Source organism: Salmo salar, chromosome 04 (genome assembly GCF_965601325.2).
Source record: "Salmo salar chromosome 04, fSalSal1, whole genome shotgun sequence".
NCBI classification, from domain to species: Eukaryota; Metazoa; Chordata; class Actinopteri; order Salmoniformes; family Salmonidae; genus Salmo; species Salmo salar.
Genome location: NC_138294.1, coordinates 67358177 through 67374875, shown reverse-complemented (window position 1 = coordinate 67374875; position 16699 = coordinate 67358177). Strand labels below are relative to the sequence as shown.

General features: G+C 43.4%; 2 protein-coding genes and 2 long non-coding RNA genes across 13 annotated transcripts; 2 read left to right on the top strand and 2 right to left on the bottom strand.

Moving 5' to 3' along the window:
* Window positions 1-165: 165 nt before the first annotated feature.
* On the top strand, window positions 166-4358 carry LOC123742487 (uncharacterized). 2 transcript variants are annotated; one of them, XR_014392199.1, is made up of 4 exons: window positions 166-475; window positions 691-1288; window positions 1506-1653; window positions 1901-4358. It is a non-coding gene; the product is annotated as an uncharacterized LOC123742487 (long non-coding RNA). The 2 variants fall into 2 exon arrangements; XR_014392198.1 differs by having other exon boundaries at window positions 197-1288.
* LOC106599667 (uncharacterized) lies at window positions 4134-8162 on the bottom strand. 4 transcript variants are annotated; one of them, XM_082974664.1, is made up of 6 exons: window positions 7888-8162; window positions 7289-7675; window positions 5221-7153; window positions 4721-5005; window positions 4452-4588; window positions 4134-4287 (listed from the first exon to the last, which is right to left on the bottom strand). In XM_082974664.1, exons 3-6 carry the CDS (start codon window positions 5731-5733, stop codon window positions 4242-4244), a joined length of 981 nt encoding a protein of 326 aa, XP_082830790.1. In that variant the 5' UTR covers window positions 5734-7153; window positions 7289-7675; window positions 7888-8162; the 3' UTR covers window positions 4134-4241. The 4 variants fall into 4 exon arrangements, with proteins under 4 accessions (XP_082830790.1, XP_082830791.1, XP_082830793.1 ...); XM_082974665.1 differs by lacking the exon at window positions 7888-8162 and having other exon boundaries at window positions 5221-6562; window positions 6646-7153; window positions 7289-7881; XM_082974667.1 differs by lacking the exon at window positions 7888-8162 and having other exon boundaries at window positions 7289-7327; window positions 7468-7881.
* Window positions 8163-8475: 313 nt separating this feature from the next.
* On the top strand, window positions 8476-12667 carry LOC123742479 (uncharacterized). 3 transcript variants are annotated; one of them, XR_014392189.1, is made up of 4 exons: window positions 8476-8785; window positions 9001-9598; window positions 9816-9963; window positions 10211-12667. It is a non-coding gene; the product is annotated as an uncharacterized LOC123742479 (long non-coding RNA). The 3 variants fall into 3 exon arrangements; XR_006769653.2 differs by having other exon boundaries at window positions 8487-9598; window positions 10211-11843; window positions 12208-12667; XR_014392188.1 differs by having other exon boundaries at window positions 8507-9598.
* LOC106599340 (uncharacterized) lies at window positions 12443-16471 on the bottom strand. 4 transcript variants are annotated; one of them, XM_082974656.1, is made up of 6 exons: window positions 16197-16471; window positions 15598-15984; window positions 13530-15462; window positions 13030-13314; window positions 12761-12897; window positions 12443-12596 (listed from the first exon to the last, which is right to left on the bottom strand). In XM_082974656.1, the coding sequence occupies exons 3-6, from the start codon at window positions 14040-14042 to the stop codon at window positions 12551-12553; spliced, it is 981 nt and encodes a 326-aa protein (XP_082830782.1). In that variant the 5' UTR covers window positions 14043-15462; window positions 15598-15984; window positions 16197-16471; the 3' UTR covers window positions 12443-12550. The 4 variants fall into 4 exon arrangements, with proteins under 4 accessions (XP_082830782.1, XP_082830783.1, XP_082830785.1 ...); XM_082974657.1 differs by lacking the exon at window positions 16197-16471 and having other exon boundaries at window positions 13530-14871; window positions 14955-15462; window positions 15598-16190; XM_082974659.1 differs by lacking the exon at window positions 16197-16471 and having other exon boundaries at window positions 15598-15636; window positions 15777-16190.
* Window positions 16472-16699: the final 228 nt, after the last annotated feature.

The following is a 16699-nucleotide window of genomic DNA, read 5'->3' as shown; positions in this document are numbered from 1 at the left end:
TACATTTTTGGGGGGCTAGCAAGCTTGCCTGCCTATTTCTACAATTAATCTTCTTATAATCGCATTTTAAACCTAACCACACTGCTAATCTAATGGCCCAACCTTAAATTAAGACCAAAAAGCGTATTTTTGTTTTCATACATTTTTACGATATAGCCAATTTGTACTTTGTGGCTGTGTTATCTAGTGGGAATCTCTAGCTGGCTAGTTATCTACCCTCTGGCGTTCCGCAATATTGGAGAAAAAGTTGATTGATAATCCAAGTACTAGTTTGAAAAATATGCACTGGGCATCAAAATGATCTCCCGAATAGTTTTAAAAGATGTGGTTCAGAGGTTCAAGAGTTTTACTCCTGAGTTACGGCTGGGATTGTTTCTGTCATAGTATAATTTGTTTACTGTCACTAACGTTACATATTTCGGTTTATCAGAGGATGTCTTCAGTCTTGGAACGACAGTTTTTGGCAATGGTCATGGTATGTTAGCAAGGAGGGGCTGAGTGAATCAACAATCATATGCTCGGTAGCTACTTTGATTGGGAGTGTTGTAACGTTAGCTAGCGTGCTAAAACGTATAGCTAATGTAACAGACGGTGCCAGTAGACTACAGCAGCAAGCTACAACACATCACGCCATGTTTATGTCTGTCAACCCTATCATTTATGTTTTAATCCTTTCCTCTTCCTTTGCAGTGCACAAGCTCAATAAGGTTCCGGAGTGGCGCAGCGGTCTGAGGCACTGCATCTTAGTGCAAAAGAGGCGTCACTACAGACCCTGTTTCGAATCCAGGTTGTATCACATCCGGCTGTGATTCGGAGTCCCATAGGGCAGTGCACAATTGGGCCTGCATCGCCAGGGTAGGCCGTCATTGTAAATAAGAATTTGTTCTTAACTGACTTGTCTAGTTAAATGAAAAATATAGAATGACATACTCCTTCCACCACAAGACAGTGAGCCAGCTACTCCTCAGTAATGGGGTTCTGGGGTGACATTGAGAAGAGTGTGGGCACCACTGTTTGGTTTCTGCTTCTCTCTATCAGCACAGGGGTGTTATACTGGGTCTGCTACTGTTTGGTGCATCTGCCCAGAACCAGATGGAGGGGTTCATGCCAGTATCCCTCTCCCTTATGTATATGGCCACAGTGCACTCCCGTATGGTTAAGGGCTTTCTTTTCGGGGTCACTGTACCCATGTTAGCCCTGCCCTGGCTGTTTCTGTTCATCACAACACTTTTGGTCCCACACACTGTCTTCCTTTGCAATGTCATGGCCATCATCGCAGGGGGGATCTGTATCCTTACTCCAACCTCATTGTGGTTCAAAAGAAATGTGATACGCTCCTCTGCAGTATGTCACAGCTTTATAAGTGTGCTTAGTAGTGTAGTTAAGTGCTAATAGGTTATAGGTGTTGTATATGAGTCCTGCTGCTAAACATGATGTTATTTTTGTTTAGAAAAATCTTGCATCACTGCTTCACACATTCTCCTTAACTTGCACTGGTGAAACAGACGGAAAGGGCTGGCTCTCACTTCTGGACATGTCCGATGCCAGGGCATCAGTGCTGGACAAGAAGATGCCTTTCAGGCGGCTGAGGAACATTGATGTCCTGTATGTCCCTGCATCAATAGAGGCGAGAAGGAAGACAGTCCACCCACCGTGAGTACTGAGAAAGCACCAGACCCATCATTTATCAGACAAGACAAGAGGTCATTAAATAACAATTGCTGTGTGCAAGCCAGAGCACATGATGTACTACAGTATAATGAGGTGCAGTTATAATAGATGATCCTCAGCTGTAATTGAATACTGTACAGTAGGCACCTAGTGGTCCCCCATGATTAGATAGAGAATCACTGGTATATTTAAGCTCTCTGAAATCTGTCCACGTTCTCATTGATTGCAGAATCATTCCAACCCCAGGCTCCTACCCAGTCCAAGCCTACGCTCCAGTGTCTTCTACCTCCAACCTACAGGCTACCGAGACCACACCAAAGACATTTGAAGGCTGGGCCCACTCCTACTATACACAGGGGAGCCCTGTTCAGGTCTCAGGTTATTACGGACACAACCATGGATATGGCCTCAAGCTTTGGGCCAAGTTACGGACATGGTCACAAACATGGACACAGCTGCAGCCACAGCCAAGGTCATGGACATAGTCACGAACACAGCTTTGGCCATGGACTCAGTCATGGACATGCATCTGCCTCTCAAACCAGCAGTCACTGGGCTCCAGTGGCTCAACATCCACATTCTCAACATTCCCACCTCAGTCCATTGTCTGTGTCTGTCAGTGCCCCAGGGGCGGAAATCCCGGGGGGGGGGACGGGGGGGACACGACCCCCCCATCCTGGGAAAAATATGATTTGTCCCCCCCAATATATCACTGTAAACATAACTATGTAATTTACATAATATTAATAATGCGCAATGAAAGCAATTGTGCTGATTATAGACACCTAATAGTGCGTTTTTAAGTTTCAAAAGATTGCGACCCCCCACCCTTTGCCTCACAATGGTTTGATCCACTGCCAGTTCCTTAGTTGGCAAGGTAACAGAGGGTTCGTGTCCACTGTCTGAAAAGCACTCAATGCACGTAACTGACGGGAGATTCATCCAGTCAATCGTGCCATAGCAATGTTTTGTTTTATGTTGGCAGGGTTCACACACACACTAGCTGAATTTGCAGAGCTAGCGCGCAAATATTAACTATTAAGCTAGCTAGTACCTATTCCATTTATGTGGCGTCGTCAAAGATGGAATCTTTGCTATCGTCAATTTATTCCAAGATCAGCATGCAGATGATGTAAGTTAGTGCTTCAAAGTCCCTGTGATAAGGTTAGCGATAAACTGAAGTCCAAACTGAACAGAACTACACTCTCTTCTACCATTGTCTTAAATATATTTAATGGTCTCGTTGCAAAAGCTAAATTGTCGCAAAGGGAACTTTTATTTATTTTATTTCACCTTTATTTAACCCGGGTAGCAAAGATTATAGCAAACACTACTGAAACGGAATTGGTGCTCCCTAGCTTTGCAAATTCAGCTATTGTTGGAAGCCAGCCAATATGAAACAAACTATTAAAATTACAAAAGGTTGCAGCATATGTTGTGTAAATGGTGAACTCATACAGCTGTCAACTCTTGTCATTTTAATCCGTTTCACATTTGCTAGCTACCTTTTAGATCGAAGCCCAAATAGAATGATAGAAGATAAGATGATAGAAGCCCATCTCCTACTGTAAATAACCTACACGCTGTGTGTGTGTGTAGCCAGCCAGCCAGGTAGAAAAATGGCAGAAAAATAAAAAAGACGGACATCAGAGTATTTTTCAGTACACCAAAACGCAAAGTAAGAACCCTAGTAGCCTAATATCTCAAAGACTAGTTGATAAAATGTTCATAAGAAAGAAATCAAATTCTAATGGAAATGTTTCACAATGATGTCATTAGGCAGAGCAGGCAACAGATGGCACACAGACAGCAGAGTTGGGGACAGATATGCAGGGACAGACTGGCAGAGACAGGGAGTCTCAGGTAAGTTTGTTGAGTCTTTGTTTGGCAACATTATGAAAGGTTCTCCATTTTTTTTACTTGTAAAATAGGAACATAATTGGAAAATGCCATGGATGCCCCCACTCTCAACTTTAACAAATCTTAGTTCAGTCACCAGTTTAAGGCAATGGTATTGCTGTTGTGATTAGTTGTGTAGTTTTGGGTACCGGTAGTTAGGAGTACGGCAAACACCTTATTTCTTTGGTTCCTCAATATACATTTACCATATTACAATGTAGGCTATGTGTTACAGCACTACTTTTGGTGTCCCCCTCAGGATTTGCTCTTGAGAAAATTTCATGTAATTGTCCCCTCCAAAGTTGATATCAGATTTTCGCCCCTGCAGTGCCCCCCAGAGTTTCACAGCAAACATGCCAGAGTCACTGCCAGAATCTGTGACGGTTCATCCAGGAGCACCTGTGTCTTCACTGACAGATTGATGACTTCAATCAGTAACACCAAAACTCGCTATAGCTCGATTGAAATTCAAAGGCAATGTTCTCGAAGACTGGAAATGACCTTTACATTTCAAGCGCGCTATTTTCAGCAATCACAATCCTTGTAAAAACGTCAACTCATGGTATAACTAATAACGTTTATTTTACATTTTATTATGTCAGTGTGGTTATAAGCCGCTATAGCTCTGAAGTTCGAGTGTGTGTGTGTGTGTGTGTTGTAGTAGTAGGCCATTATTTCTTCGAACATCTCAGTTTGGGCAGCAGCCACTGGAGAAACCTGTCAATCAAACACAACAGGAGAATAAATAGTAGTTTGCCATTAAACATCAGATCGCTGCTCTTCCTCTGCTACCGCATTCAATTTCTATAATTCTCTACATCATTCTATTTCTATAAATCTCTAAAATGCCCTTGTTATGTTGCCCTCTTCTATTTCCTCACCTCTTCCTCAGACTCTTCTTTTCCTCTTTCTTGTCCTCCTTACTTTCTCCAACATTTTCCACCTGCTGCATCTTGCTGGCCTTCTCTTTCTTCACTTGCTTTTTTCCCTTGCTCTTTTTCCTTTTGACCTTCCCTTCCTAAATATTTTTGACAAGGAGATAAAGTAATATAAGCATATGGCTATTTTCTACTCTTGAGCTATGATATCTAGAGGTATGATATACTGTAGAAGGACATATGGCCAATATTCCCTTCCTGTTTCCTCTCACCTGTGGGGTCACTCCTGACATTTTCTGGAGCAGCTTCCTGCCGTTCTCACTCAGGTTGGTGATTGGGGCCAGGCGAGGGCTGCGGTGGTATGGTAAGTACTCCACAGCAGGCAAAGCAACAATGACAGAGACGGGGCTTGGAGGTGTCGGAGGCTTTGGGACATCCTTTTGGGAGGGACGGGCCACAGCAGAGGGCAGGGCCCGTAGGGCTTCAGCCAGGGTCCGGGGTCCTGAGGTCACAAGAGGAGAGAGGCCAGACACAGGACCAGAGACTTTCCCTGGGCTCTGTAAGACCAGAAACAACAAACAAACTGTCAGGACAGTGCTATGTCATACACAATCAGTAGATATACTGTAAGACTAATCTATAAATACATTAGATACATGACTACACGCAATAAGTAAGATTAATTTACAAAGCTCTGGACATAGTTCTTTTTTTCAGGCTTGAGGAGCCTGTTCTCAGCTATTCTGGTCTGCATTTCTGCCATGCTCTCTACCATTTTGGCCATCTCTCCAGTGCATTTCTTGAAGGCCACTTTCAACCTTTCCAAGTCATTCAGCCAAGTGTCCAGGTTTACTGCCTCAAGATCACGTTCACTGCAGTTTCTCTTCATCACTTGGATCAGTGCCCTCACCTCTTCGCCCATCCTCCCTTTGTCTTCCCTATTCACATCTTCATCCCTCAGTCTTTCCTCCTTCCTCCTCCCCATCCACTTCTCAATCCAGGCTCTGAAGCATCCCTCATTCTTCTGCCTCTCTTGGTTGACGTCCTGACCGTCATTGACCTTCTTCAGGCCTTCCTCCAGGTCGAGCTCTATGGAGGCCAGTTTTTTTTTAATCCTCCTCAGGCTCTCCTTGTTGGTGTTGGTCCACTGTGTCTTCTTGTCCTGCTGCTCCTTGCAGGGCCGGACAGTAGGGACCAACTCCGTCAGGCGTGATGCCTTCTTCAGGGCACTCACAGAGGCAGGGAGAAGGATGTTGGGCTTGGCCACAATAATCTGTACAGACATAGGGTCAAACCATTGAGATGTAACACACACTAGTGATGCATTAACTCATAAGCAGCAGTCCCGCGGTTATATCCACAGGGCGGCAGGTTTAGGGTCATGAAATATTATGTGTAATATAAAGAAAACAATACATGAAAAAAATCCATAAATATATCATTCTTGTGTAATTTAAATCTATAGGCTATTTAGCATTTGTGCATAAACCTAAGCTGTGGGACATAACTTGGCGCATGCCAAATAGACTAGACACCAATCACCAAACACTTTTGGGAAAGGGCAGAAAAAGTTATTGTTGATCCACTGACGCAAAAAGGACAATGTCAGAGTTTAATTCAATAAGAGGAAAGCTACGAAATGGAAAGTTGAAAATAAAGAAGGGATGGCCAGAAAAGTAATGTATATAGTCGGGCGGTTGCGGATGGGTTATTAGCAATTGCGGGTGGGTTTGGTTGAACAAACAGCTGACCTGCGCACCACTAACACACAAACACACAAATGTAAGAGAATACCAGTCGAGGGTCCTTCAGTGAAGCCCCTTTTCTCTGTGGTTCCTTTGAAGGCCCAGGACTGTCCTCAGCAGAGGCATCATTGCCATTATCACACTGTGTGTCAGAGAGCTAGTTGGTCATAGTCCATTCTCCACATTCAGTCAAAGAGTTACTCAAATACATGGTGCAGAACATACCAGAAAGTCTGATTCATCCAAGGAGTGGAGAGACAGATTGTCGTCCTCTACCATATCCCTCACTTCAAACTTTGTCACCTTTCCATCCTCCTCATCCTTCACTATCAGCGGTGGTGTCCTCCTTTCATGATCCTCATCATCAGACTGTGTATCAGAGTCAATTAGTCTGAGACTATTCTCTTTACAGTCATATCACTCAACACATCTATGGTGTACAACTCTCTTACCTCAGATTCACAGTCAGTGAAGGAGTAGATAGAGATGTCATCAGAGTTGGAGGATGAGATGACCCCATCATAATTTCTCTCCATCAGCCGAGTCACCCTTCCAGACTGAGGAGACAGACAAAGGCATGTACTTAGGGCAGCCATAAAATACACTGGCATTGACTGCCAAGAAAATGTAGAATATTTAGGCAATCCAACATAGTTGTACAAGTAGTGAGTAATTCATGGGTCATTGAAAATGCTAGTGTATTGAAATGCAATAAATGCAACTCCCATAACATTAGGGATGGGACTAAAGACCTTCCACACTGTAGGATTCCTTAGCATTTCCAATGAATGATTGTCAATTCAACCAAGCCAACCAAAATGGCCATATGAATCAACAGATTGATCTATCTGTTGTGTCTCTATGGGAACAGCAGAGATGTCTGACCTGGCTGAGAGGCTCTGGATTGATGTCCCGTCCATCCCCAGATGTCTGTTCCTGCCCACAGCTCTCAATGATTGGCTGTGAACAGTAAAGAAAAAATGTAACACTCTTTTGCTCATTTTGGCCTTGGAAATAACTTGGAAATAAATGATGTAGCCATCAATAAATCATTTAAGTAGCTACTGTTATGTGATTGATTTGAATGTGACTTACAGGCCTTTTGTGGATCTGAGGGGTCTGCGCTGAAGTAGACTGTCAAGACAGCATTCAATTTCAAATGAGTTTAGATGGGGAGGGATATCTGCAGTTGCTTTTATTGTGATAACTGCAGTTTGTACATGGAGCATAAGTAAGGTTTATGTGTAATTGTTTTCAGGTCGGATTTGACTTACAGGCCTTGGTCTTCTGTGCACCTTACCGGTTGGCCACATCACAGAATCAGGGGTGTTCACCCTCACTGGATTCAACTGTCAACACAACACTCCATTTAAAATGTGATGACAAAGACAGAACACAAACTAAATAAATTGGTATTTACCACATAAGGGCGGCGCCTTAAAGCTCTTTTGATTCTCTCATCACTACGGTCCATCTTGCTTTCTGAGGGATACATTTTCATCAACTGATTGGCACAAAACATATCCTAACACACACACACACACACAGACAAATGGCACGCCATTCCCTATATAGTGCACTTATTTTGATCTGAGCCCACTGGGGATAGGTCAAAAGTAGTACACTACAGGGTGCCATTTGGGACCTCTCCAAAGAATGTAAGAGCCTACCAGACATTCTAAACGCCAAATCACCTTGTGCAGTGCGAACGGGTCTAACCAACCGTTTCCAATCGTAGTATTCTCTGCACAGCGTCAGCTAGGGCAGACTATGCGGCAAAAGATTACCTGAAACAACCTGATTGAAAAAAGAGATTGTACTGATGATATATATCAAAGCTGAACACAGTTTATGTAGCGAATTGATGCTTGGTGACGTCACAAAAGGTCTCCGCGCATAATACGTCACAAGAAAGTCGTGTATGGGACCGGACTGGTGGCATCTTCCCCCTGGTTGTAACTTATAACTGTCAAATCAAATCTATGTAGCTATCTATCTAACTCAAATGTCTGTTGAGGACTCTTTGATAATCACATTTGAGGCACATGTCAGCAGGTGGCAGTGTCTTCAAATGCAGTAGTTGATGATCTGTGCAACAGTTGAGCAACTTGAAGTTGTACATTTTTGGGGGGCTAGCAAGCTTGCCTGCCTATTTCTACAATTAATCTTCTTATAATCGCATTTTAAACCTAACCACACTGCTAATCTAATGGCCCAACCTTAAATTAAGACCAAAAAGCGTATTTTTGTTTTCATACATTTTTACGATATAGCCAATTTGTACTTTGTGGCTGTGTTATCTAGTGGGAATCTCTAGCTGGCTAGTTATCTACCCTCTGGCGTTCCGCAATATTGGAGAAAAAGTTGATTGATAATCCAAGTACTAGTTTGAAAAATATGCACTGGGCATCAAAATGATCTCCCGAATAGTTTTAAAAGATGTGGTTCAGAGGTTCAAGAGTTTTACTCCTGAGTTACGGCTGGGATTGTTTCTGTCATAGTATAATTTGTTTACTGTCACTAACGTTACATATTTCGGTTTATCAGAGGATGTCTTCAGTCTTGGAACGACAGTTTTTGGCAATGGTCATGGTATGTTAGCAAGGAGGGGCTGAGTGAATCAACAATCATATGCTCGGTAGCTACTTTGATTGGGAGTGTTGTAACGTTAGCTAGCGTGCTAAAACGTATAGCTAATGTAACAGACGGTGCCAGTAGACTACAGCAGCAAGCTACAACACATCACGCCATGTTTATGTCTGTCAACCCTATCATTTATGTTTTAATCCTTTCCTCTTCCTTTGCAGTGCACAAGCTCAATAAGGTTCCGGAGTGGCGCAGCGGTCTGAGGCACTGCATCTTAGTGCAAAAGAGGCGTCACTACAGACCCTGTTTCGAATCCAGGTTGTATCACATCCGGCTGTGATTCGGAGTCCCATAGGGCAGTGCACAATTGGGCCTGCATCGCCAGGGTAGGCCGTCATTGTAAATAAGAATTTGTTCTTAACTGACTTGTCTAGTTAAATGAAAAATATAGAATGACATACTCCTTCCACCACAAGACAGTGAGCCAGCTACTCCTCAGTAATGGGGTTCTGGGGTGACATTGAGAAGAGTGTGGGCACCACTGTTTGGTTTCTGCTTCTCTCTATCAGCACAGGGGTGTTATACTGGGTCTGCTACTGTTTGGTGCATCTGCCCAGAACCAGATGGAGGGGTTCATGCCAGTATCCCTCTCCCTTATGTATATGGCCACAGTGCACTCCCGTATGGTTAAGGGCTTTCTTTTCGGGGTCACTGTACCCATGTTAGCCCTGCCCTGGCTGTTTCTGTTCATCACAACACTTTTGGTCCCACACACTGTCTTCCTTTGCAATGTCATGGCCATCATCGCAGGGGGGATCTGTATCCTTACTCCAACCTCATTGTGGTTCAAAAGAAATGTGATACGCTCCTCTGCAGTATGTCACAGCTTTATAAGTGTGCTTAGTAGTGTAGTTAAGTGCTAATAGGTTATAGGTGTTGTATATGAGTCCTGCTGCTAAACATGATGTTATTTTTGTTTAGAAAAATCTTGCATCACTGCTTCACACATTCTCCTTAACTTGCACTGGTGAAACAGACGGAAAGGGCTGGCTCTCACTTCTGGACATGTCCGATGCCAGGGCATCAGTGCTGGACAAGAAGATGCCTTTCAGGCGGCTGAGGAACATTGATGTCCTGTATGTCCCTGCATCAATAGAGGCGAGAAGGAAGACAGTCCACCCACCGTGAGTACTGAGAAAGCACCAGACCCATCATTTATCAGACAAGACAAGAGGTCATTAAATAACAATTGCTGTGTGCAAGCCAGAGCACATGATGTACTACAGTATAATGAGGTGCAGTTATAATAGATGATCCTCAGCTGTAATTGAATACTGTACAGTAGGCACCTAGTGGTCCCCCATGATTAGATAGAGAATCACTGGTATATTTAAGCTCTCTGAAATCTGTCCACGTTCTCATTGATTGCAGAATCATTCCAACCCCAGGCTCCTACCCAGTCCAAGCCTACGCTCCAGTGTCTTCTACCTCCAACCTACAGGCTACCGAGACCACACCAAAGACATTTGAAGGCTGGGCCCACTCCTACTATACACAGGGGAGCCCTGTTCAGGTCTCAGGTTATTACGGACACAACCATGGATATGGCCTCAAGCTTTGGGCCAAGTTACGGACATGGTCACAAACATGGACACAGCTGCAGCCACAGCCAAGGTCATGGACATAGTCACGAACACAGCTTTGGCCATGGACTCAGTCATGGACATGCATCTGCCTCTCAAACCAGCAGTCACTGGGCTCCAGTGGCTCAACATCCACATTCTCAACATTCCCACCTCAGTCCATTGTCTGTGTCTGTCAGTGCCCCAGGGGCGGAAATCCCGGGGGGGGGACGGGGGGGACACGACCCCCCCATCCTGGGAAAAATATGATTTGTCCCCCCCAATATATCACTGTAAACATAACTATGTAATTTACATAATATTAATAATGCGCAATGAAAGCAATTGTGCTGATTATAGACACCTAATAGTGCGTTTTTAAGTTTCAAAAGATTGCGACCCCCCACCCTTTGCCTCACAATGGTTTGATCCACTGCCAGTTCCTTAGTTGGCAAGGTAACAGAGGGTTCGTGTCCACTGTCTGAAAAGCACTCAATGCACGTAACTGACGGGAGATTCATCCAGTCAATCGTGCCATAGCAATGTTTTGTTTTATGTTGGCAGGGTTCACACACACACTAGCTGAATTTGCAGAGCTAGCGCGCAAATATTAACTATTAAGCTAGCTAGTACCTATTCCATTTATGTGGCGTCGTCAAAGATGGAATCTTTGCTATCGTCAATTTATTCCAAGATCAGCATGCAGATGATGTAAGTTAGTGCTTCAAAGTCCCTGTGATAAGGTTAGCGATAAACTGAAGTCCAAACTGAACAGAACTACACTCTCTTCTACCATTGTCTTAAATATATTTAATGGTCTCGTTGCAAAAGCTAAATTGTCGCAAAGGGAACTTTTATTTATTTTATTTCACCTTTATTTAACCCGGGTAGCAAAGATTATAGCAAACACTACTGAAACGGAATTGGTGCTCCCTAGCTTTGCAAATTCAGCTATTGTTGGAAGCCAGCCAATATGAAACAAACTATTAAAATTACAAAAGGTTGCAGCATATGTTGTGTAAATGGTGAACTCATACAGCTGTCAACTCTTGTCATTTTAATCCGTTTCACATTTGCTAGCTACCTTTTAGATCGAAGCCCAAATAGAATGATAGAAGATAAGATGATAGAAGCCCATCTCCTACTGTAAATAACCTACACGCTGTGTGTGTGTGTAGCCAGCCAGCCAGGTAGAAAAATGGCAGAAAAATAAAAAAGACGGACATCAGAGTATTTTTCAGTACACCAAAACGCAAAGTAAGAACCCTAGTAGCCTAATATCTCAAAGACTAGTTGATAAAATGTTCATAAGAAAGAAATCAAATTCTAATGGAAATGTTTCACAATGATGTCATTAGGCAGAGCAGGCAACAGATGGCACACAGACAGCAGAGTTGGGGACAGATATGCAGGGACAGACTGGCAGAGACAGGGAGTCTCAGGTAAGTTTGTTGAGTCTTTGTTTGGCAACATTATGAAAGGTTCTCCATTTTTTTTACTTGTAAAATAGGAACATAATTGGAAAATGCCATGGATGCCCCCACTCTCAACTTTAACAAATCTTAGTTCAGTCACCAGTTTAAGGCAATGGTATTGCTGTTGTGATTAGTTGTGTAGTTTTGGGTACCGGTAGTTAGGAGTACGGCAAACACCTTATTTCTTTGGTTCCTCAATATACATTTACCATATTACAATGTAGGCTATGTGTTACAGCACTACTTTTGGTGTCCCCCTCAGGATTTGCTCTTGAGAAAATTTCATGTAATTGTCCCCTCCAAAGTTGATATCAGATTTTCGCCCCTGCAGTGCCCCCCAGAGTTTCACAGCAAACATGCCGGAGTCACTGCCAGAATCTGTGACGGTTCATCCAGGAGCACCTGTGTCTTCACTGACAGATTGATGACTTCAATCAGTAACACCAAAACTCGCTATAGCTCGATTGAAATTCAAAGGCAATGTTCTCGAAGACTGGAAATGACCTTTACATTTCAAGCGCGCTATTTTCAGCAATCACAATCCTTGTAAAAACGTCAACTCATGGTATAACTAATAACGTTTATTTTACATTTTATTATGTCAGTGTGGTTATAAGCCGCTATAGCTCTGAAGTTCGAGTGTGTGTGTGTGTGTGTGTTGTAGTAGTAGGCCATTATTTCTTCGAACATCTCAGTTTGGGCAGCAGCCACTGGAGAAACCTGTCAATCAAACACAACAGGAGAATAAATAGTAGTTTGCCATTAAACATCAGATCGCTGCTCTTCCTCTGCTACCGCATTCAATTTCTATAATTCTCTACATCATTCTATTTCTATAAATCTCTAAAATGCCCTTGTTATGTTGCCCTCTTCTATTTCCTCACCTCTTCCTCAGACTCTTCTTTTCCTCTTTCTTGTCCTCCTTACTTTCTCCAACATTTTCCACCTGCTGCATCTTGCTGGCCTTCTCTTTCTTCACTTGCTTTTTTCCCTTGCTCTTTTTCCTTTTGACCTTCCCTTCCTAAATATTTTTGACAAGGAGATAAAGTAATATAAGCATATGGCTATTTTCTACTCTTGAGCTATGATATCTAGAGGTATGATATACTGTAGAAGGACATATGGCCAATATTCCCTTCCTGTTTCCTCTCACCTGTGGGGTCACTCCTGACATTTTCTGGAGCAGCTTCCTGCCGTTCTCACTCAGGTTGGTGATTGGGGCCAGGCGAGGGCTGCGGTGGTATGGTAAGTACTCCACAGCAGGCAAAGCAACAATGACAGAGACGGGGCTTGGAGGTGTCGGAGGCTTTGGGACATCCTTTTGGGAGGGACGGGCCACAGCAGAGGGCAGGGCCCGTAGGGCTTCAGCCAGGGTCCGGGGTCCTGAGGTCACAAGAGGAGAGAGGCCAGACACAGGACCAGAGACTTTCCCTGGGCTCTGTAAGACCAGAAACAACAAACAAACTGTCAGGACAGTGCTATGTCATACACAATCAGTAGATATACTGTAAGACTAATCTATAAATACATTAGATACATGACTACACGCAATAAGTAAGATTAATTTACAAAGCTCTGGACATAGTTCTTTTTTTCAGGCTTGAGGAGCCTGTTCTCAGCTATTCTGGTCTGCATTTCTGCCATGCTCTCTACCATTTTGGCCATCTCTCCAGTGCATTTCTTGAAGGCCACTTTCAACCTTTCCAAGTCATTCAGCCAAGTGTCCAGGTTTACTGCCTCAAGATCACGTTCACTGCAGTTTCTCTTCATCACTTGGATCAGTGCCCTCACCTCTTCGCCCATCCTCCCTTTGTCTTCCCTATTCACATCTTCATCCCTCAGTCTTTCCTCCTTCCTCCTCCCCATCCACTTCTCAATCCAGGCTCTGAAGCATCCCTCATTCTTCTGCCTCTCTTGGTTGACGTCCTGACCGTCATTGACCTTCTTCAGGCCTTCCTCCAGGTCGAGCTCTATGGAGGCCAGTTTTTTTTTAATCCTCCTCAGGCTCTCCTTGTTGGTGTTGGTCCACTGTGTCTTCTTGTCCTGCTGCTCCTTGCAGGGCCGGACAGTAGGGACCAACTCCGTCAGGCGTGATGCCTTCTTCAGGGCACTCACAGAGGCAGGGAGAAGGATGTTGGGCTTGGCCACAATAATCTGTACAGACATAGGGTCAAACCATTGAGATGTAACACACACTAGTGATGCATTAACTCATAAGCAGCAGTCCCGCGGTTATATCCACAGGGCGGCAGGTTTAGGGTCATGAAATATTATGTGTAATATAAAGAAAACAATACATGAAAAAAATCCATAAATATATCATTCTTGTGTAATTTAAATCTATAGGCTATTTAGCATTTGTGCATAAACCTAAGCTGTGGGACATAACTTGGCGCATGCCAAATAGACTAGACACCAATCACCAAACACTTTTGGGAAAGGGCAGAAAAAGTTATTGTTGATCCACTGACGCAAAAAGGACAATGTCAGAGTTTAATTCAATAAGAGGAAAGCTACGAAATGGAAAGTTGAAAATAAAGAAGGGATGGCCAGAAAAGTAATGTATATAGTCGGGCGGTTGCGGATGGGTTATTAGCAATTGCGGGTGGGTTTGGTTGAACAAACAGCTGACCTGCGCACCACTAACACACAAACACACAAATGTAAGAGAATACCAGTCGAGGGTCCTTCAGTGAAGCCCCTTTTCTCTGTGGTTCCTTTGAAGGCCCAGGACTGTCCTCAGCAGAGGCATCATTGCCATTATCACACTGTGTGTCAGAGAGCTAGTTGGTCATAGTCCATTCTCCACATTCAGTCAAAGAGTTACTCAAATACATGGTGCAGAACATACCAGAAAGTCTGATTCATCCAAGGAGTGGAGAGACAGATTGTCGTCCTCTACCATATCCCTCACTTCAAACTTTGTCACCTTTCCATCCTCCTCATCCTTCACTATCAGCGGTGGTGTCCTCCTTTCATGATCCTCATCATCAGACTGTGTATCAGAGTCAATTAGTCTGAGACTATTCTCTTTACAGTCATATCACTCAACACATCTATGGTGTACAACTCTCTTACCTCAGATTCACAGTCAGTGAAGGAGTAGATAGAGATGTCATCAGAGTTGGAGGATGAGATGACCCCATCATAATTTCTCTCCATCAGCCGAGTCACCCTTCCAGACTGAGGAGACAGACAAAGGCATGTACTTAGGGCAGCCATAAAATACACTGGCATTGACTGCCAAGAAAATGTAGAATATTTAGGCAATCCAACATAGTTGTACAAGTAGTGAGTAATTCATGGGTCATTGAAAATGCTAGTGTATTGAAATGCAATAAATGCAACTCCCATAACATTAGGGATGGGACTAAAGACCTTCCACACTGTAGGATTCCTTAGCATTTCCAATGAATGATTGTCAATTCAACCAAGCCAACCAAAATGGCCATATGAATCAACAGATTGATCTATCTGTTGTGTCTCTATGGGAACAGCAGAGATGTCTGACCTGGCTGAGAGGCTCTGGATTGATGTCCCGTCCATCCCCAGATGTCTGTTCCTGCCCACAGCTCTCAATGATTGGCTGTGAACAGTAAAGAAAAAATGTAACACTCTTTTGCTCATTTTGGCCTTGGAAATAACTTGGAAATAAATGATGTAGCCATCAATAAATCATTTAAGTAGCTACTGTTATGTGATTGATTTGAATGTGACTTACAGGCCTTTTGTGGATCTGAGGGGTCTGCGCTGAAGTAGACTGTCAAGACAGCATTCAATTTCAAATGAGTTTAGATGGGGAGGGATATCTGCAGTTGCTTTTATTGTGATAACTGCAGTTTGTACATGGAGCATAAGTAAGGTTTATGTGTAATTGTTTTCAGGTCGGATTTGACTTACAGGCCTTGGTCTTCTGTGCACCTTACCGGTTGGCCACATCACAGAATCAGGGGTGTTCACCCTCACTGGATTCAACTGTCAACACAACACTCCATTTAAAATGTGATGACAAAGACAGAACACAAACTAAATAAATTGGTATTTACCACATAAGGGCGGCGCCTTAAAGCTCTTTTGATTCTCTCATCACTACGGTCCATCTTGCTTTCTGAGGGATACATTTTCATCAACTGATTGGCACAAAACATATCCTAACACACACACACACACACAGACAAATGGCACGCCATTCCCTATATAGTGCACTTATTTTGATCTGAGCCCACTGGGGATAGGTCAAAAGTAGTACACTACAGGGTGCCATTTGGGACCTCTCCAAAGAATGTAAGAGCCTACCAGACATTCTAAACGCCAAATCACCTTGTGCAGTGCGAACGGGTCTAACCAACCGTTTCCAATCGTAGTATTCTCTGCACAGCGTCAGCTAGGGCAGACTATGCGGCAAAAGATTACCTGAAACAACCTGATTGAAAAAAGAGATTGTACTGATGATATATATCAAAGCTGAACACAGTTTATGTAGCGAATTGATGCTTGGTGACGTCACAAAAGGTCTCCGCGCATAATACGTCACAAGAAAGTCGTGTATGGGACCGGACTGGTGGCATCTTCCCCCTGGTTGTAACTTATAACTGTCAAATCAAATCTATGTAGCTATCTATCTAACTCAAATGTCTGTTGAGGACTCTTTGATAATCACATTTGAGGCACATGTCAGCAGGTGGCAGTGTCTTCAAATGCAGTAGTTGATGATCTGTGCAACAGTTGAGCAACTTGAAGTTGTACATTTTTGGGGGGCTAGCAAGCTTGCCTGCCTATTTCTACAATTAATCTTCTTATAATCGCATTTTAAACCTAACCAC

Bases quoted from the DNA above. Each gene is read 5' to 3' on its own strand.
- LOC106599340 (XM_082974656.1), bottom strand. From the start codon at position 14,042: ATGTCTGTACAGATTATTGTGGCCAAGCCCAACATCCTTCTCCCTGCC. The intron at 13,315-13,529 runs GTAGAGAGCATG...CTGGTCTTACAG, and splicing joins CTGGAGAGATGGCCAAAATG to AGCCCAGGGAAAGTCTCTGG. The intron at 12,597-12,760 runs GTGAGGAAATAG...TTTGATTGACAG, and splicing joins AAGAAGAGTCTGAGGAAGAG to GTTTCTCCAGTGGCTGCTGC.
- LOC106599667 (XM_082974664.1), bottom strand. From the start codon at position 5,733: ATGTCTGTACAGATTATTGTGGCCAAGCCCAACATCCTTCTCCCTGCC. The intron at 5,006-5,220 runs GTAGAGAGCATG...CTGGTCTTACAG, and splicing joins CTGGAGAGATGGCCAAAATG to AGCCCAGGGAAAGTCTCTGG. The intron at 4,288-4,451 runs GTGAGGAAATAG...TTTGATTGACAG, and splicing joins AAGAAGAGTCTGAGGAAGAG to GTTTCTCCAGTGGCTGCTGC.